The sequence below is a fragment of the Podarcis pityusensis genome (genome assembly GCF_964106645.2).
Source record: "Podarcis pityusensis genome assembly, chromosome: 8".
Taxonomy (NCBI): Eukaryota; Metazoa; Chordata; class Lepidosauria; order Squamata; family Lacertidae; genus Podarcis; species Podarcis pityusensis.
In genome coordinates, this window is record NC_138033.1 from 48,055,559 (window position 1) to 48,068,259 (window position 12,701).

Consider the following 12,701-nt stretch of genomic DNA (forward strand, 5'->3'; position numbering starts at 1 on the left):
CAACAACCTCCCCAACTGTTGCAAACCCCTCCCCAACTGTTCCCCCAGCCCCTCCCCAACTGTTGCAAACCCCTCCCCAACTGTTCCCCCAGTCACCCAGCACACAGAAATTCAAATCCAGATTTTTTTTAAAAAAACAGCAGAGTGGCCCAGTGGTCACAGAAAATCACAAAAATGCAGAAAAAACACACACAAGCTTCCAGATTCTTGCAAACCCCTCCCCAACTGTTCCCCCAGCCACCCAGCACACAGAAATTCAAATCCAGAATTTTTTTAAAAAAACAGCAGAGTGGCCCAGTGGTCACAGAAAATCATAAAAATGCAGAAAAAAACCACACAAGCTTCCAGATTCTTGCAAACCCCTCCCCAACTGTTCCCCCAGCCACCCAGCACACAGAAATTCAAATCCAGAATTTTTTAAAAAAAACAGCAGAGTGGCCCAATGGTCACAGAAAATAATAAAAATGCAGAAAAAAACCACACAAGCTTCCAGATTCTTGCAAACCCCTCCCCAACTGTTCCCCCAGCCACCCAGCACACAGAAATTCAAATCCAGAATTTTTTTTAAAAAACAGTAGAGTGGCCCAATGGTCACAGAAAATCATAAAAAATGCAGAAAAAAGACACACAAGCTTCCAGATTCATGCAAACCCCTCCCCAACACCAAGTCCTTGAATTCCAAACACCCCAACCCAAAATCCAAAAACCCCCAAAAAAGTTTTAAAAGCTTAACTTGGCTGCAAAAGAAGTTTTGGAAAAGCTTCAAAAATCACCAAAGTCTTTAAAAACCTCAAAAAAGGCTACTATGTACACTGCGTTCTATGAGTTGCTCCTTGAAGTCAAGTCGCAACTGTATTAACGGTGTTAAGAAAAAGGAAACAAACTTGCAAGACATTTTCGTCTTGCGAAGCAAGCCCATAGGGAAATTCGTCTTGCGAAGCAGCTCAAAAACGGAAAACCCTTTCGTCTAGCGAGTTTTCCGTCTTGCGAGGCATTCGTCTTGCGGGGCACCACTGTACTCTCTGTTGACACCCTTGGTGCTATGGCACAGCGCTCACTGAACTGCCCTCCTTTGGGATTTCTGCATAGTCTGAGCCCTCTTCTCCAAAGGGGGAAGTAGCTTTTCTTCTGTACCACCACCACCACCAACAACAACAACAACAACTCCTCTCTTTCTCCAACCAGAGGCAAAATACAGGCCTTTGCCTTTCTGGGTCCATTGTCCAGCTTAGGAACAGGCCTAGCTACCTGTCTCCCACCTAAAACTTACTTTCTTTCTGTCCCTTTCTTTCTAGCTTTAACTTCTCCAAAACCCAACCTGATGGGTCTACCCGGCACAAGCATCCCCTCGCCTGGCCTTCCCACCTCTGGATTACCAAATAAACAACCTTCGGCCTCCCTGAGCTCCCCCACCCCAGCACAAGCCACAGCGGCCACGGTTCCACAGCCACCGCAGCCTCAGCCACCGCCTCGGAAGGACAAAGAAAGTGAGAAGACAAAAGAGAAGGACAAAGCGCCCAAGGGGGGGAAGGGGGATTCCCTGCTGGCACCCAAGAAGGACAAAGTGGAGGTGCCTGCCCCAGCTGCCCTCTCTGCCACGCTGCCTGCCATGGAGTACTCTGTGGACCCCACGCAGCTCCAGGCTCTGCAGGCAGCTCTGAACTCGGACCCCACAGCTTTGCTGACGAGCCAGTTCCTCCCCTACTTTGTCCCTGGTTTTTCTCCCTACTATGCCCCTCAGATCCCAGGGGCCTTACAGAGCGGGTACCTTCAGCCCATGTATGGCATGGAGGGGCTGTTCCCTTATAGCCCTGCACTGTCACAAGCCCTGCTCGGCTTGTCCCCTGGTTCCCTGTTGCAGCAGTACCAGCAATATCAACAGAGCCTGCAAGAAGCGTTGCAGCAACAGCAGCAGCAGCAACAACAACAACAACAACAACAGAGGCAAGCGCAACAGCAGCAGCAGAAATTGCTGCAGCTGCAGCAGCAGCAGCCCAAAGGAAGCCAAACCCCAGTCCCCTCAGGGGCTGCTACCCCAGAAAAAGACCCTGCCAAAGAATCCCCCAAGCAAGAAGAGCAGAAGAATGCACCCCGCGAGGTGTCCCCCCACCTGCCCAAACCCCAAGAAGAGCCTGAAACGGAAAGCAACAGTGCCGTGGACTCCCTCTGTGACCCCTTCATCGTTCCAAAGGTGCAGTACAGGCTGGTCTGCCAGAAGTGCCAGGCAGGCTTCAGCACCCAGGAGGCAGCCACCGACCACCTGAAGTCCCTCTGCTTCTTCGGCCAGTCTGTGGTGAATCTGCAAGAGATGGTGCTTCATGTGCCCACGGGCGGCAGCAGCAAGGGCAACAGCTCGTACCAGTGTGTGGCGTGTGAGAGCACGGTGTGCGGGGATGAAGCCCTCCAGCAGCATCTCGAGTCTGCCTCGCACAAACATCGAACAATCCCAAGAGCAGCAAGAAACGCCAAAGAGCACCCCAGTCTATTACCTCACTCCGCCTGCCTCCCCGACCCTAGCACCGCATCTACCTCGCAGTCTGCCGCTCACTCAAATGACAGCCCCTCCCCCCCGTCCTCAGCTTCCCCCCACACCTCCAGAAAGTCTTGGCCTCAAGTGGTCCCCCAGGCTCCTCTGGGGAAGCCTCCTCCTCCTCCTCTCTCCTCATCTTCAACGGTTACCTCAAGTTCATGCAGCACCTCAGGGGTTCAGCCCTCGATGCCAACAGATGACTATTTGGAGGAGTCTGACTCGGATCTTAGCCAAAAGTCCAATGGATCGGCTAGCCCGGCGGAGAGGCCTGAGGAGCCAAGCTGCCCCAAGGACGGTGGTCTCACTAGCCTAGAAATGGACACCTTTAGATTGTAAGCTTTGAAGATGAACAATTTAAAAAAATGAATTTAAAAAAAAATTAACAAACCAATTTCAAAAATAGACTAACTGCAATTCCAAAGCTTCTAACCAAAAAAAAGAAAAAGAAAAAAAGAAGAGAGAAGTGTGGGTTGTTTTCCCATATACCGATGCCGGCAGATTTTCCATTGCTTTCTTTTTGCATTTCGGCTGTGCTGTGTTGGTCTGGAAGGCCCAAGCCCCCTACCCCACCCTGGTTGCCTCTCTGGGGTCTTTCTGTCTGTCTGTGGAGCCCCAGCCCCCCCCCCCCTTTGAGAGCACAGCAGAGGCCGGCATAACTGTATGGGAAAGCAGACCACCTTGTTACCGTTTTAAATTTCTTGCTATCTTAGCATTCAGATACCAATGGCTTGCTAAAAGGAAAAAAAAAAGAAATGTAACGTCTTTTTATTCTCAGGTCAATCGCTCACACTTTGTTCGGTTTTCAGAATCATTGTTTTATATAAATATATATATATATAATTTCTTTTTTGGTTTTGATTTTTTTTCCAAGAAAAGGAATTTTTTTGTTAATTTAAAAATGGGCAGAAAGTCTTCAAGAGACAAACAATGTGAACTGTGTTAGCTTTCTGGGGATTTTAAGGGTAGCTTTTCTGCTGAAGCCAATTTCAAGGGGAAAAGTTCAGCACTCCCACTTTTCAGAAAAACAAGCAAACCCAACAACACGCAAAGAGTGTTAAGGACTTGGAGCTTAAAAATAAGTTTTAAAACAACTGACTTTCTGTATTTATGATAGATATGACCATTTTTGGTGTTGAGTAGATTGTTGCATTGGAAATGAACTGAAGCAGTATGGTAGATTTAAAAGAAAAACCCCTTTTGTGTACATTTAGCTTTTGTATTGGTCCAGCTGACGGCTTCTCATTGGATGTTGTCTTGTTCATTCCTAGCCAGCTAGATTACAACCCATCGATTCGCTCGCCGAAGCTTCCCCTCCCCCTTTGTACCTTGACTCCCTTCTCCATCCTGTAATCTTCCACTTATGGTCACTGCCTTCATTTCTTAGAGGGCAGCTGCAGAATTATTTTATAAAAACTAAAGAAAAAATTCAAAGGGTTTCAAAGGGGGTCAGTAGGATCCCTTGCAGAATATTTTTGTTGGGGGTTCAAAACTTTTTAAGGTGTATACATGTCTGTTACCCTTGTGCACTTAACTCTGTCTTCTTTTCTTTTTCTTCTTCTTTTGGCTTCCTTTCCTCATTTTGTAAATGCTTCAAAGGCTCCATTTTGGAACTGTAGGCCTTTGTTTCTCTTTGGGTAATTAGGGTGCACTTCTTCCTTTTTCCAAGGACTTTTTGTTATATGTGTGTGTGTGTGCTTGTGCGTGTGTGTGCGCGCGTGCATGTGTGGGTGGGTTTTGTTTTGTTTTTCTGTTTTGTTTTTCTTTCCTCGAAAAGAAAATTCATGCTTTAAATAAAATCCAAAGACAAACCCTTTTCACCACTGGTGCAGAATGAGCAAAAAGGATTCTTTTGACTTGAGGATTTGTTTCTGATTACCGCCACAAGAATCAGTTTAAATAAAGGAACTCATAAAGAAAAACATGCATGTAGGTTGTTCTCTGTGCTTCTTCTGCAAGCAGAGGAGCAACCCTTCCTGCAACTGCAACAAACAACACGATGCTCCTGCGTTGTTAGGGTGGTGTCGCTGCTAGTGTCGTGTGAGCCCCAGAGGGGCAGGCAACAAAAAGCATTTGGGGCCTGGTGCAAATCTCTCTCTGCTCCTGGTGGCATCTTCTCTGGTCCGGACATTGAAAGGAAAACTTTGTGCTGCTACAATGTAGAGTTTGGAGACAAGCAGGCCTTGCATGGTCACTTCCTAGCCAAAGGTCAACATTCCCTTCTCCCTCCCTGCACCCACCCTCAATAGTGAAAGGCCGCCTCCTCCTCCTCCTCTTCCTGACCATCTTCCTTGTGTTTCAAAAGGGAACTAGACTGTGAATGGGGGGAGGGTGAGGGAAGGGGCACTTCTTTCTTCTTCAGACTTCTCTTCCCTTCCTCCCTTCTCCCCAGCCCGCAAACTGTGGAAGCTGCCAGAGCCCCTGGGTGAGGCTGGTGTGTTCCATCCCAGAGAGGAAGGGCGGGTGGGCAGGCAGGCAGACTGACCAATGGACAACAGCAGCGTCCTCCTCCTCCTCCTCCTCCTCTCTCCTTCCCTCCCCAAGCCAGGACTCTTCATGCCTTTTTTGTCTTTAGCTTAATGGAAGACTCAACCTTGAACTGGTGTACATATTTCTGACTAGACTGATGCACAATGCAAGTTCATTTTTTTAATTTTTTAAGTAGACCGTACTAAAAAGAGTACCATTGAATATTCCTGCCAGTATCCAATTGTAGCATAAGGTGTCAAAAGCGGACAAAATGTTGCTGTTTTCCCTTTTTACAAAGATCCTTGTATTTTTCCCTTGCTTGAGATGAACATTTTTTAAATTTTAAAGTTGTACAGTTTTTGTTTCCATTATTTTATCTTGTTTGTAATTCTATGAAAAATATATAGATATATATATATATTTTTTGCCATTTAACTTGTATGTTACTCTGTATCATATAGAAGTTTTTTGTTTTGTTTTGGTTCTCTGTGTGGTATAAGTTGCCAGTTAAACACTAGCTTTACCTGTCAGGTTTGCGTGGTCTGCTTTGAAATCATTTTGTTTATTTCCCCTTCTCCCTCCCTCCCTCCCCCTTCCCCTGCCCCACTCCCGTAGATTAATCACACAGGGTGCAATCTTCCTCCTCCCACTCCAAATAGTGTTTCAGTGCATTTTCTGATAACTCTTCCTCTGTGTGGGGGGAGACTCTCCCAGTCTGATGAGAGACGTCTCTGTCCTAGAAGGGCAGAGCAGCCTCCCCTGCTGCCCCTCTCCTCTCTCCTGCTCCCACAGCCAACATGGAGCTCATAGAGCTCCCTGAGCCAAGCAGCCCCTCCAAGCCATCCTCTGCCTCCTCCCACCCTGCCATTTTGGGTTGTGTGGGTTGGCACTTGGGCTCTGCAGAAGCTCAACCGGGAAGGAGGAGCAGCTGCACTAAGCAGCACCCAGAGCAGTGCTGGGAAGTGGGGGTGGGGGTGGGAATGAGGCCTCTGTGCCAGCCAGTATTTGGTGCCTGGGCTGCAAAATCCTCCAGCCTCTTCTTTCCCATAGAACTGGCCTCTTACCTGAGCCACCGTTCACACTGCGGAGATGTCATTTTGTTTTTAACAGCTCTCCCTTGATGCTGGAATTTAAGCCAAGTGATAGAACGGAAAACACAAGCATGGCATTATTGAGCAGAGCAGTGTCTGTAACCAAGAGTGTTCTGAAGAAGTGGAATGTTGCTGGCTCTGGTTCCAACCAAGACCGTGCCAGGTAGGCAGGCAGGTGATGACTGAGGTGCAGCAGGGCCCCTGTGCAAGCCAGCACAAAGGGTGGCAGTCTGGGACTCTCTTAAACAGAAGTAGAACATGAGATATTTGGTTGGATTGATGGCGCTGGAAATCCTGCCCACTGTGAAACACAAAGTTTTTGACTATTTTTCATTTGTTTGATGCGGGGGGTGGGGACAAGTCTGGATAAAACAGAAAGCATAAATGAGGTGAAGAGGTATATGAACAGCCTTTGCAATGTACAAAAACTAGAGCAAGTGAAACCAAAAATGATGTTCTTGGTGTTTTTCTATAATGTAGTCTTGTTAGCTTTTTTGTTACTGTAACAATGCTGATCTCGAACTGTACCAAAATACATGGAGACGGACAAAAACAGAAACCACACGGAACTCTTAAAAAAAAAGATTTTGTCACAAAACACTTTGTTGTCATAGTTAAGTTGATTGTAGATGGTAATTGAATATACTCCTTTGAAAATATTTCATCAAGTATGTTTCCTGCTCATTGTGATACATTAAAAAAATGAGCAAAAGCTCTTGTCTCTGCTGTCCCCGGGTATGTGTGAATGTGAGTGCCTGTCTGTCCTACGAAAGGGAGCACTTTTATGCGTGGGGGACAGAATGTGGGAAGAATGTCTGTGACAGCAAATCCCCTGGGTAAGTGCATTAGAGCTGCTGCCTCTTGTTCAAGTGTGTCTTAGCTCCCAGGCAGAGTGTGTGCTACAGTTCTGTGAAGCCTAAATGGCTCTGCAGGAGGACTTTCTTACTGCTAACAGAGGACACAGTTTGGGGAAGGGTGGCATTAGCTCAGTTTCTTGCCACTGGGAAATGAAGTGTTCCAAAATCAGAATTTCCCCAAGTGCCTAAGAAAGAATTCCCAGCCCTTCCATTTCACAGATTACTTCAAGAGACTTAGGAGCATGCTGGGTGAAAGTGGAATGAGGGGACAGTGTCTCCATCTCCTCAAGTGCAAAGCAAAGAGGTAAGTGGCTGATTGCTGCCCCGTCTCTTTTGGCAGGGAGGGCTTAAGAGATGTGCAGGGTGGTAGCTGATCCTTGGCTGGTCTTATAGTATGGGAAAGCCCCATAGGCAGACCTCTGAGTTCTTTCCTATCTCAAACACCGTAAGAAGATAGACACCTATGCACCATTTTTTCTTGTTCTGTATATTTCATAAAATTCATATACCACTTGATTTTAAGGGGAGGGGAAAACCTCAAAAGCAGTTTTTGTTTTGCTGTATTAATATGGCCTGCAGGATAGCTCAGTCAGTAGAGCATGAGACCCTTAATCTCAGGGTCGTGGGTTCAAGCCCCCTCCCCTTGCCCGTTGGGCAAAAGGATTGCTGCATTGCAGGGGGTTGGGCTAGGTGACCCTCATAGGTACCTTCCAACTCTACAATTCTTTTATTCTGTTATTGTTAAGAATAAGAACAACCTAAGAAGAGCTTGCTCAATCAAGCCAGTGGCCCTTCTAGTGCAGTATCCTGCTCTCACAGTGTCCAACCAGATGCCTATGAGAAGCCTACAAGCAGGACCCAAGCACAAGAGCACTCACCCTTCCTGCAGTTTCCATCAAGTGATACTGAGAAACGTGCTGTCTCTGACCATCAAAGCAGAGCATCGCCACTGATAACCCTTGAATTTGTCTAGTCTTTTAAAGCCATCCAAGATGGTGGCCTTCACTGCCTTCTAGGGGAGTGAATTCCATAACTGCACTGCATGAAGAGTCTCATTTTGTCTGTCCTGAATCCAACATTCCGTTTCATTAGTTGTTTATTAGTTAGTGGTATCCATTGCTTTCATGCCATGCATAATTTTATACACTTGTATACACTTGGTCTCTTACTCACCTTTTTAAAACGGTTGGACCAAGGCCTAGCCAAGTCTTCTAGAAAAGGGAGTTGATCTATAAAAGCTGTGAATAGGGCAATTTGGGTGTTTTCCAAAAATTAGCATCCAACCAAAACAAAAAGCCAACCCCCCCCCCTTTGAAGGATTCATCCCAATACCACCACCACCACCCCTCTATTTTTCATACACATGTATGTAACAGGATGCTAGTCTTCCATCCACATAGTGACCCTCTTGGGATTGGTAGACATCACCTCAAACTGCTCTATCCACCTAAGGTAGCAGATGGGGGGCATTTAAGGACTAGCACATTTTCAGCTGCTTAATATGAATATGCTTTTGGCACAGGGGTGCAGCTGTGCTTCCTTTGGATTTTCTGCTTCCAGCCCCAAAGGATCTTCATCTAGGGCTGTTTTATAAGGAATAGTCATGCAGCTGCATTGCTGCTTGCACTGAGTTTCTGTTGCCCCTGAAAATAACTGCTGGTACATATGTATTTCTAATATAAACAATTTGCTTTTTAAGCAGCATTTGCAAAAGCTGCAGAGATTTCATGGAAGAGACAGAAGGGGTCCTACTTTTGCCAAGAAGCCATCACTCTGCTGCTGCATGTTGAGGTACGAACATTTCCAGCAAGGGTGTCTTCTTGCCCCTCAGCCAACTAAAAACAAGGCAGTCTCAGTGTGGAAAAGACATTGCTTGATAGGGCCAGGGATGCTTGAGGTGCTGAATGTACCAATCACTGAGTAAATGGATTCTCTACAGTGTATGAGAAGTCACTTCTTCTGTTCTCTCTCCCCTGCCAGCCCATCCTCCCCTGCCAGCCCATCCTGGCCTTCATAGCTTCATAGCTTCTTCATAGCTGGCCTTCATAGCTTCATAACTGGCACCAGAGCCTGCAATAAACCCAGATGCCAACTTTGCTGCCACATACACCCGGACAACACCATTACTGGCCCCAACAACATCACACATACCATCTCGGGACTATTTAATTGCTCATCGTCCAACATTGTGTATGCCATCAAATGCCAACAGTGTCCTTCAGCTCTCTATATTGGACAAACAGGCCAAACCTTACGCCAAAGAATAAACGGACATAAATCCGACATCAAGAATCACAAAACAGAGAAACCAGTAGGAGAACACTTCAATCTCCCAGGACATTCTATACAAGATCTCAAAGTAGCTGTTTTACTACAAAGGAATTTCAGAAATAGACTGGAAAGAGAAGCTGCTGAATTACAACTCATTACCAAACTTAAAACAATGGAGAAACCTGGTCTGAACAGAGACATCGGATTCTTATCTCATTATACATGACTAAGCCATTTCTCACCTTCTCACCCCTTGCCTTTTCCTGTAAGACCTATTACAGTCGTTAAGAGTCGTCAACAGGCTCATCTCAGCTATCTGCCAATCTCCGATTCCCACCACCCTTCTAAGTAATACCCCTCCCCACCTTCTCAATATATAGAAGGATCTGGTAACTTCTGTTTCAGTGTATCTGAAGAAGTGTGCATGCACACGAAAGCTTATACCAAGAACTAACTTAGTTGGTCTTTAAGGTGCTACAGGAAGGAATTTTTTTATTTCGTTCATAGCTTTTGTTTGTAGTGTTATAAAAATATGGGAAAATTTGCTTGGAACAATAATGAATAAATACAGTTAGCAAAGAGAGAGCCATTTTGATTAAAGTTGGAGAGATGGAAGGACAGTGGCATGCAAGCCATCAACTTCAACATCAACTCCCTGATGTTGCTGGGAGTATACAACAAATGGCACGATGAGTGTCCCTGGCAGCTTCCTCTCCCTTTTTCACAGTTGAAGGCAAAGTGGGCAGAAGTGAGCAGCCAGCCAGAGACCTACAACATGTCTAGGGCAGCATCCTGCATCAGATGGCACCACTCTGCCTCCTCTGGATTCTTTTGAAGGATGAGAGGGCAGCATCCTCTCTGGCTGAGTTGTTCTCTGGCTTGTGTAGCAAAGCTGATACCTCCTTTTTCTTCTGACAGTCCTTGAAAGTTTTCCCCTTGTTGCTTTGTAAATTAGGAGACCCAGACACACTTAAGGGATGTGGAGATTCCATTTTCCAAGTAAATCGGTGGAGCTTTCTCTGAGTTCTTCCCATCCCTTCTTGAAATGCCCAGCTGCCCTACCAGCTTCATAAATTATTTGTCCTCACATTCAAAGAACTGCAGTTCTTGTGCCATTTACCTTTCCAACAAGGTATGCATTCCTTTTCTGTTTTTATTTTTTTATATTTTTTGTGATTAGATCCTTACTGAGAAATCACACTGCTTGTTCACTACCCATTGTTTTCTCAGGCACCAAAATGCCCAGGAACACAAAAACGTATTTGCCTGGGGCTGAAATTTTGACAAGGTTGGCCTCTCTGGGGAAAGCACCCTGTAAATGCTTATGGTATGCCATCCTGACCTCCATTTTGGAAGAAGAGTGGGATCTAAATCTATAAAACATATGGGGGAAAGGCAATCCTTTAGGCATAGAGGTTCCGAGTCATATAAGGCTTTAAAAGTTAAGAACAGCACTTTGAACTGGGCCCAGAAACAAATAAGTAGCCAGTGTAGTCAGGCCAAAACCCATGGTATATGTTCATGCTTTCTTGTTTCAGTTCACGGAGAAGCAGATATATTCTGCATTAGATGTAGTTTCCAAACTGCCTTCATTAGCAGCCTTACATACAATGCAACGTGGGGAATACCAGAGCTGAAGCCAGACTATTCCTGTCCGTATAGGACCACATCTGGGCTACCAGCTGAAGCTGATAGATGCCATTTGGTGCCACTTATATGGATGGAGCTTCAATGTATTGTCTCTTACTCAGTTCATTGTTGAGGCCAAGCACTGATCCAGTATATCTTGCTTGAGCTTTGAAGGAAAAGTAGACTTGTGTGTCATCAGCATATTGATGACCCAGTAGCAGTTTCAGGTGTTAAAAAAGCATGGGGGATAAAACTAAACACTGCAGAACCCCACATAAGAGGCTCATGGGGCTGAAAACATACCCCAAACACCACCATAGAATAGCAGAACTACTGCAAGACAGTGCCCCCTGTCTCAACTCAGATAGTCCTCAAAGATGATGGTTGATGGTATTGAAAGCTGCCAAGAGGTCAAGGAGAACCAGCAAATACATCATCTCCCTTTCCTGTCATTATATAAAGTGGCCAAGGTGGTCTTAGTGCCAAAACAGGGCCTGAAACCCAACTGAAATTAATCTAGTAAATCAGTCTCATCCAAGAGTCCTTGGAACTAGTCATTGACCACCTACTCAAAAATAGTACCCAGGAAGGATACATTTGCCTATAACTCTTCAAGTATTCTGGGTCACAGAGGTTTTCCTAAGGAGAGATCTCACTGCTGTCTTTCAGAGAGCCTGGGACCACTGCCTCTCTCAGATGGATTACCTCCTTGGTCTAGTTGGTGGTCTCTTCCTTGCCAGATATCAGCCACAAGGGTCAAGAATGCAAATGGCCAATGCACCAATTGAATTACTTTATCCACATCCTTGAGCCCTATCAACAAACTCGCCCATGAACAGAAACTGGAATTGACCTGCTACAATAGCAGGTACCAATAGATACAAGCAATTTTACCCTCAAAGCACCTTGCAGATAAATCGCAGCAAACTACTGAAGGTTCTACCACCTTTAGGCCAAAATATGAAAGGCCCTGTGCCACTCTAAAAGTGGTTCTGTTGCACAAGACATCAAGGATGCAATGGAGGCAGAGAAGTAGACTCGTCAATGATCACACCATTGAGTTTGATCTACAACTTGCATTTTTGCTGTCTTCCAACCTGCACAAAGGTAAATATTACCAACCCTCAGTCTCCCATGGCAACATAATGATGCCCTGCCAACTTCTTGGCCATCTGCACTATAAGGATGTTGGCAAATGTACACACACACCACAACCATTTTTCTGCTGTCTGCAGTTTAGGACCAAATCAGATGCGATTCCAGAGAGCCACAAGTGGACCACCCAGTGCAACCCAGGTGAGGGTTGGCATTTAACTCCCCTCACATTGTTTATCAGTCTGAATCTCCTCACCCTCTGCCCAGTAAAAAGACCACAGCCAATTACAGTATCTTGCTGGAGAGAGAGAAAGGAATACAGGAATATACCCTTTCTTCCATATTAGGTTTAATAGCAGCTTGTGTCCTGGGGATTGAGATTTGCAAATGGCCATGGGGAGAGGGTGAAAGATCCCGCTTCCCAGTGCTGCAGCTGCAGTCAAAATCAGAATGTGCACAAACACAGCTGCTTTTTAGGTTAGAAAAAAAAATGGGCAAGGTGGTGTGAAAAATTATGCATGGAGGTTTATCTCCCTTTCGTAACACTAGAACCTGATGGAGGTTGTCCAGTATTAGAAGTTTCAGAACAAACAACAGAAAGTTCATACTGCAAATAGTTAGATGATGGAATTCATGACTACACAAAATAGTGGGGGCCACCAACTTGGACCACTTTAAAAAGGGCATTAAACAAATCATGGAGGATCAGGCTACATCCTACCTCCACAGTCCAACACAGTCTGCACCAGTTGCTGGGGAGCA

The 12,701-nt window shown here is 45.7% G+C and overlaps 1 protein-coding gene across 18 annotated transcripts in view; it reads left to right on the forward strand.

The window, feature by feature from the left end:
- ZFHX3 (zinc finger homeobox 3) overlaps positions 1–6,799 on the forward strand; it is a 350,144-nt gene extending 343,345 nt beyond the window's left edge. For all 18 annotated transcript variants that reach the window (XM_081018497.1, XM_081018496.1, XM_081018494.1 and 15 more), the window contains one exon: positions 1,296–6,799. In XM_081018497.1, coding sequence (XP_080874623.1) covers positions 1,296–2,866 — 1,571 coding nt within the window. In that variant the 3' untranslated portion in view covers positions 2,867–6,799. The remainder of the gene's footprint in view (positions 1–1,295) is intronic.
- Positions 6,800–12,701: the final 5,902 nt, after the last annotated feature.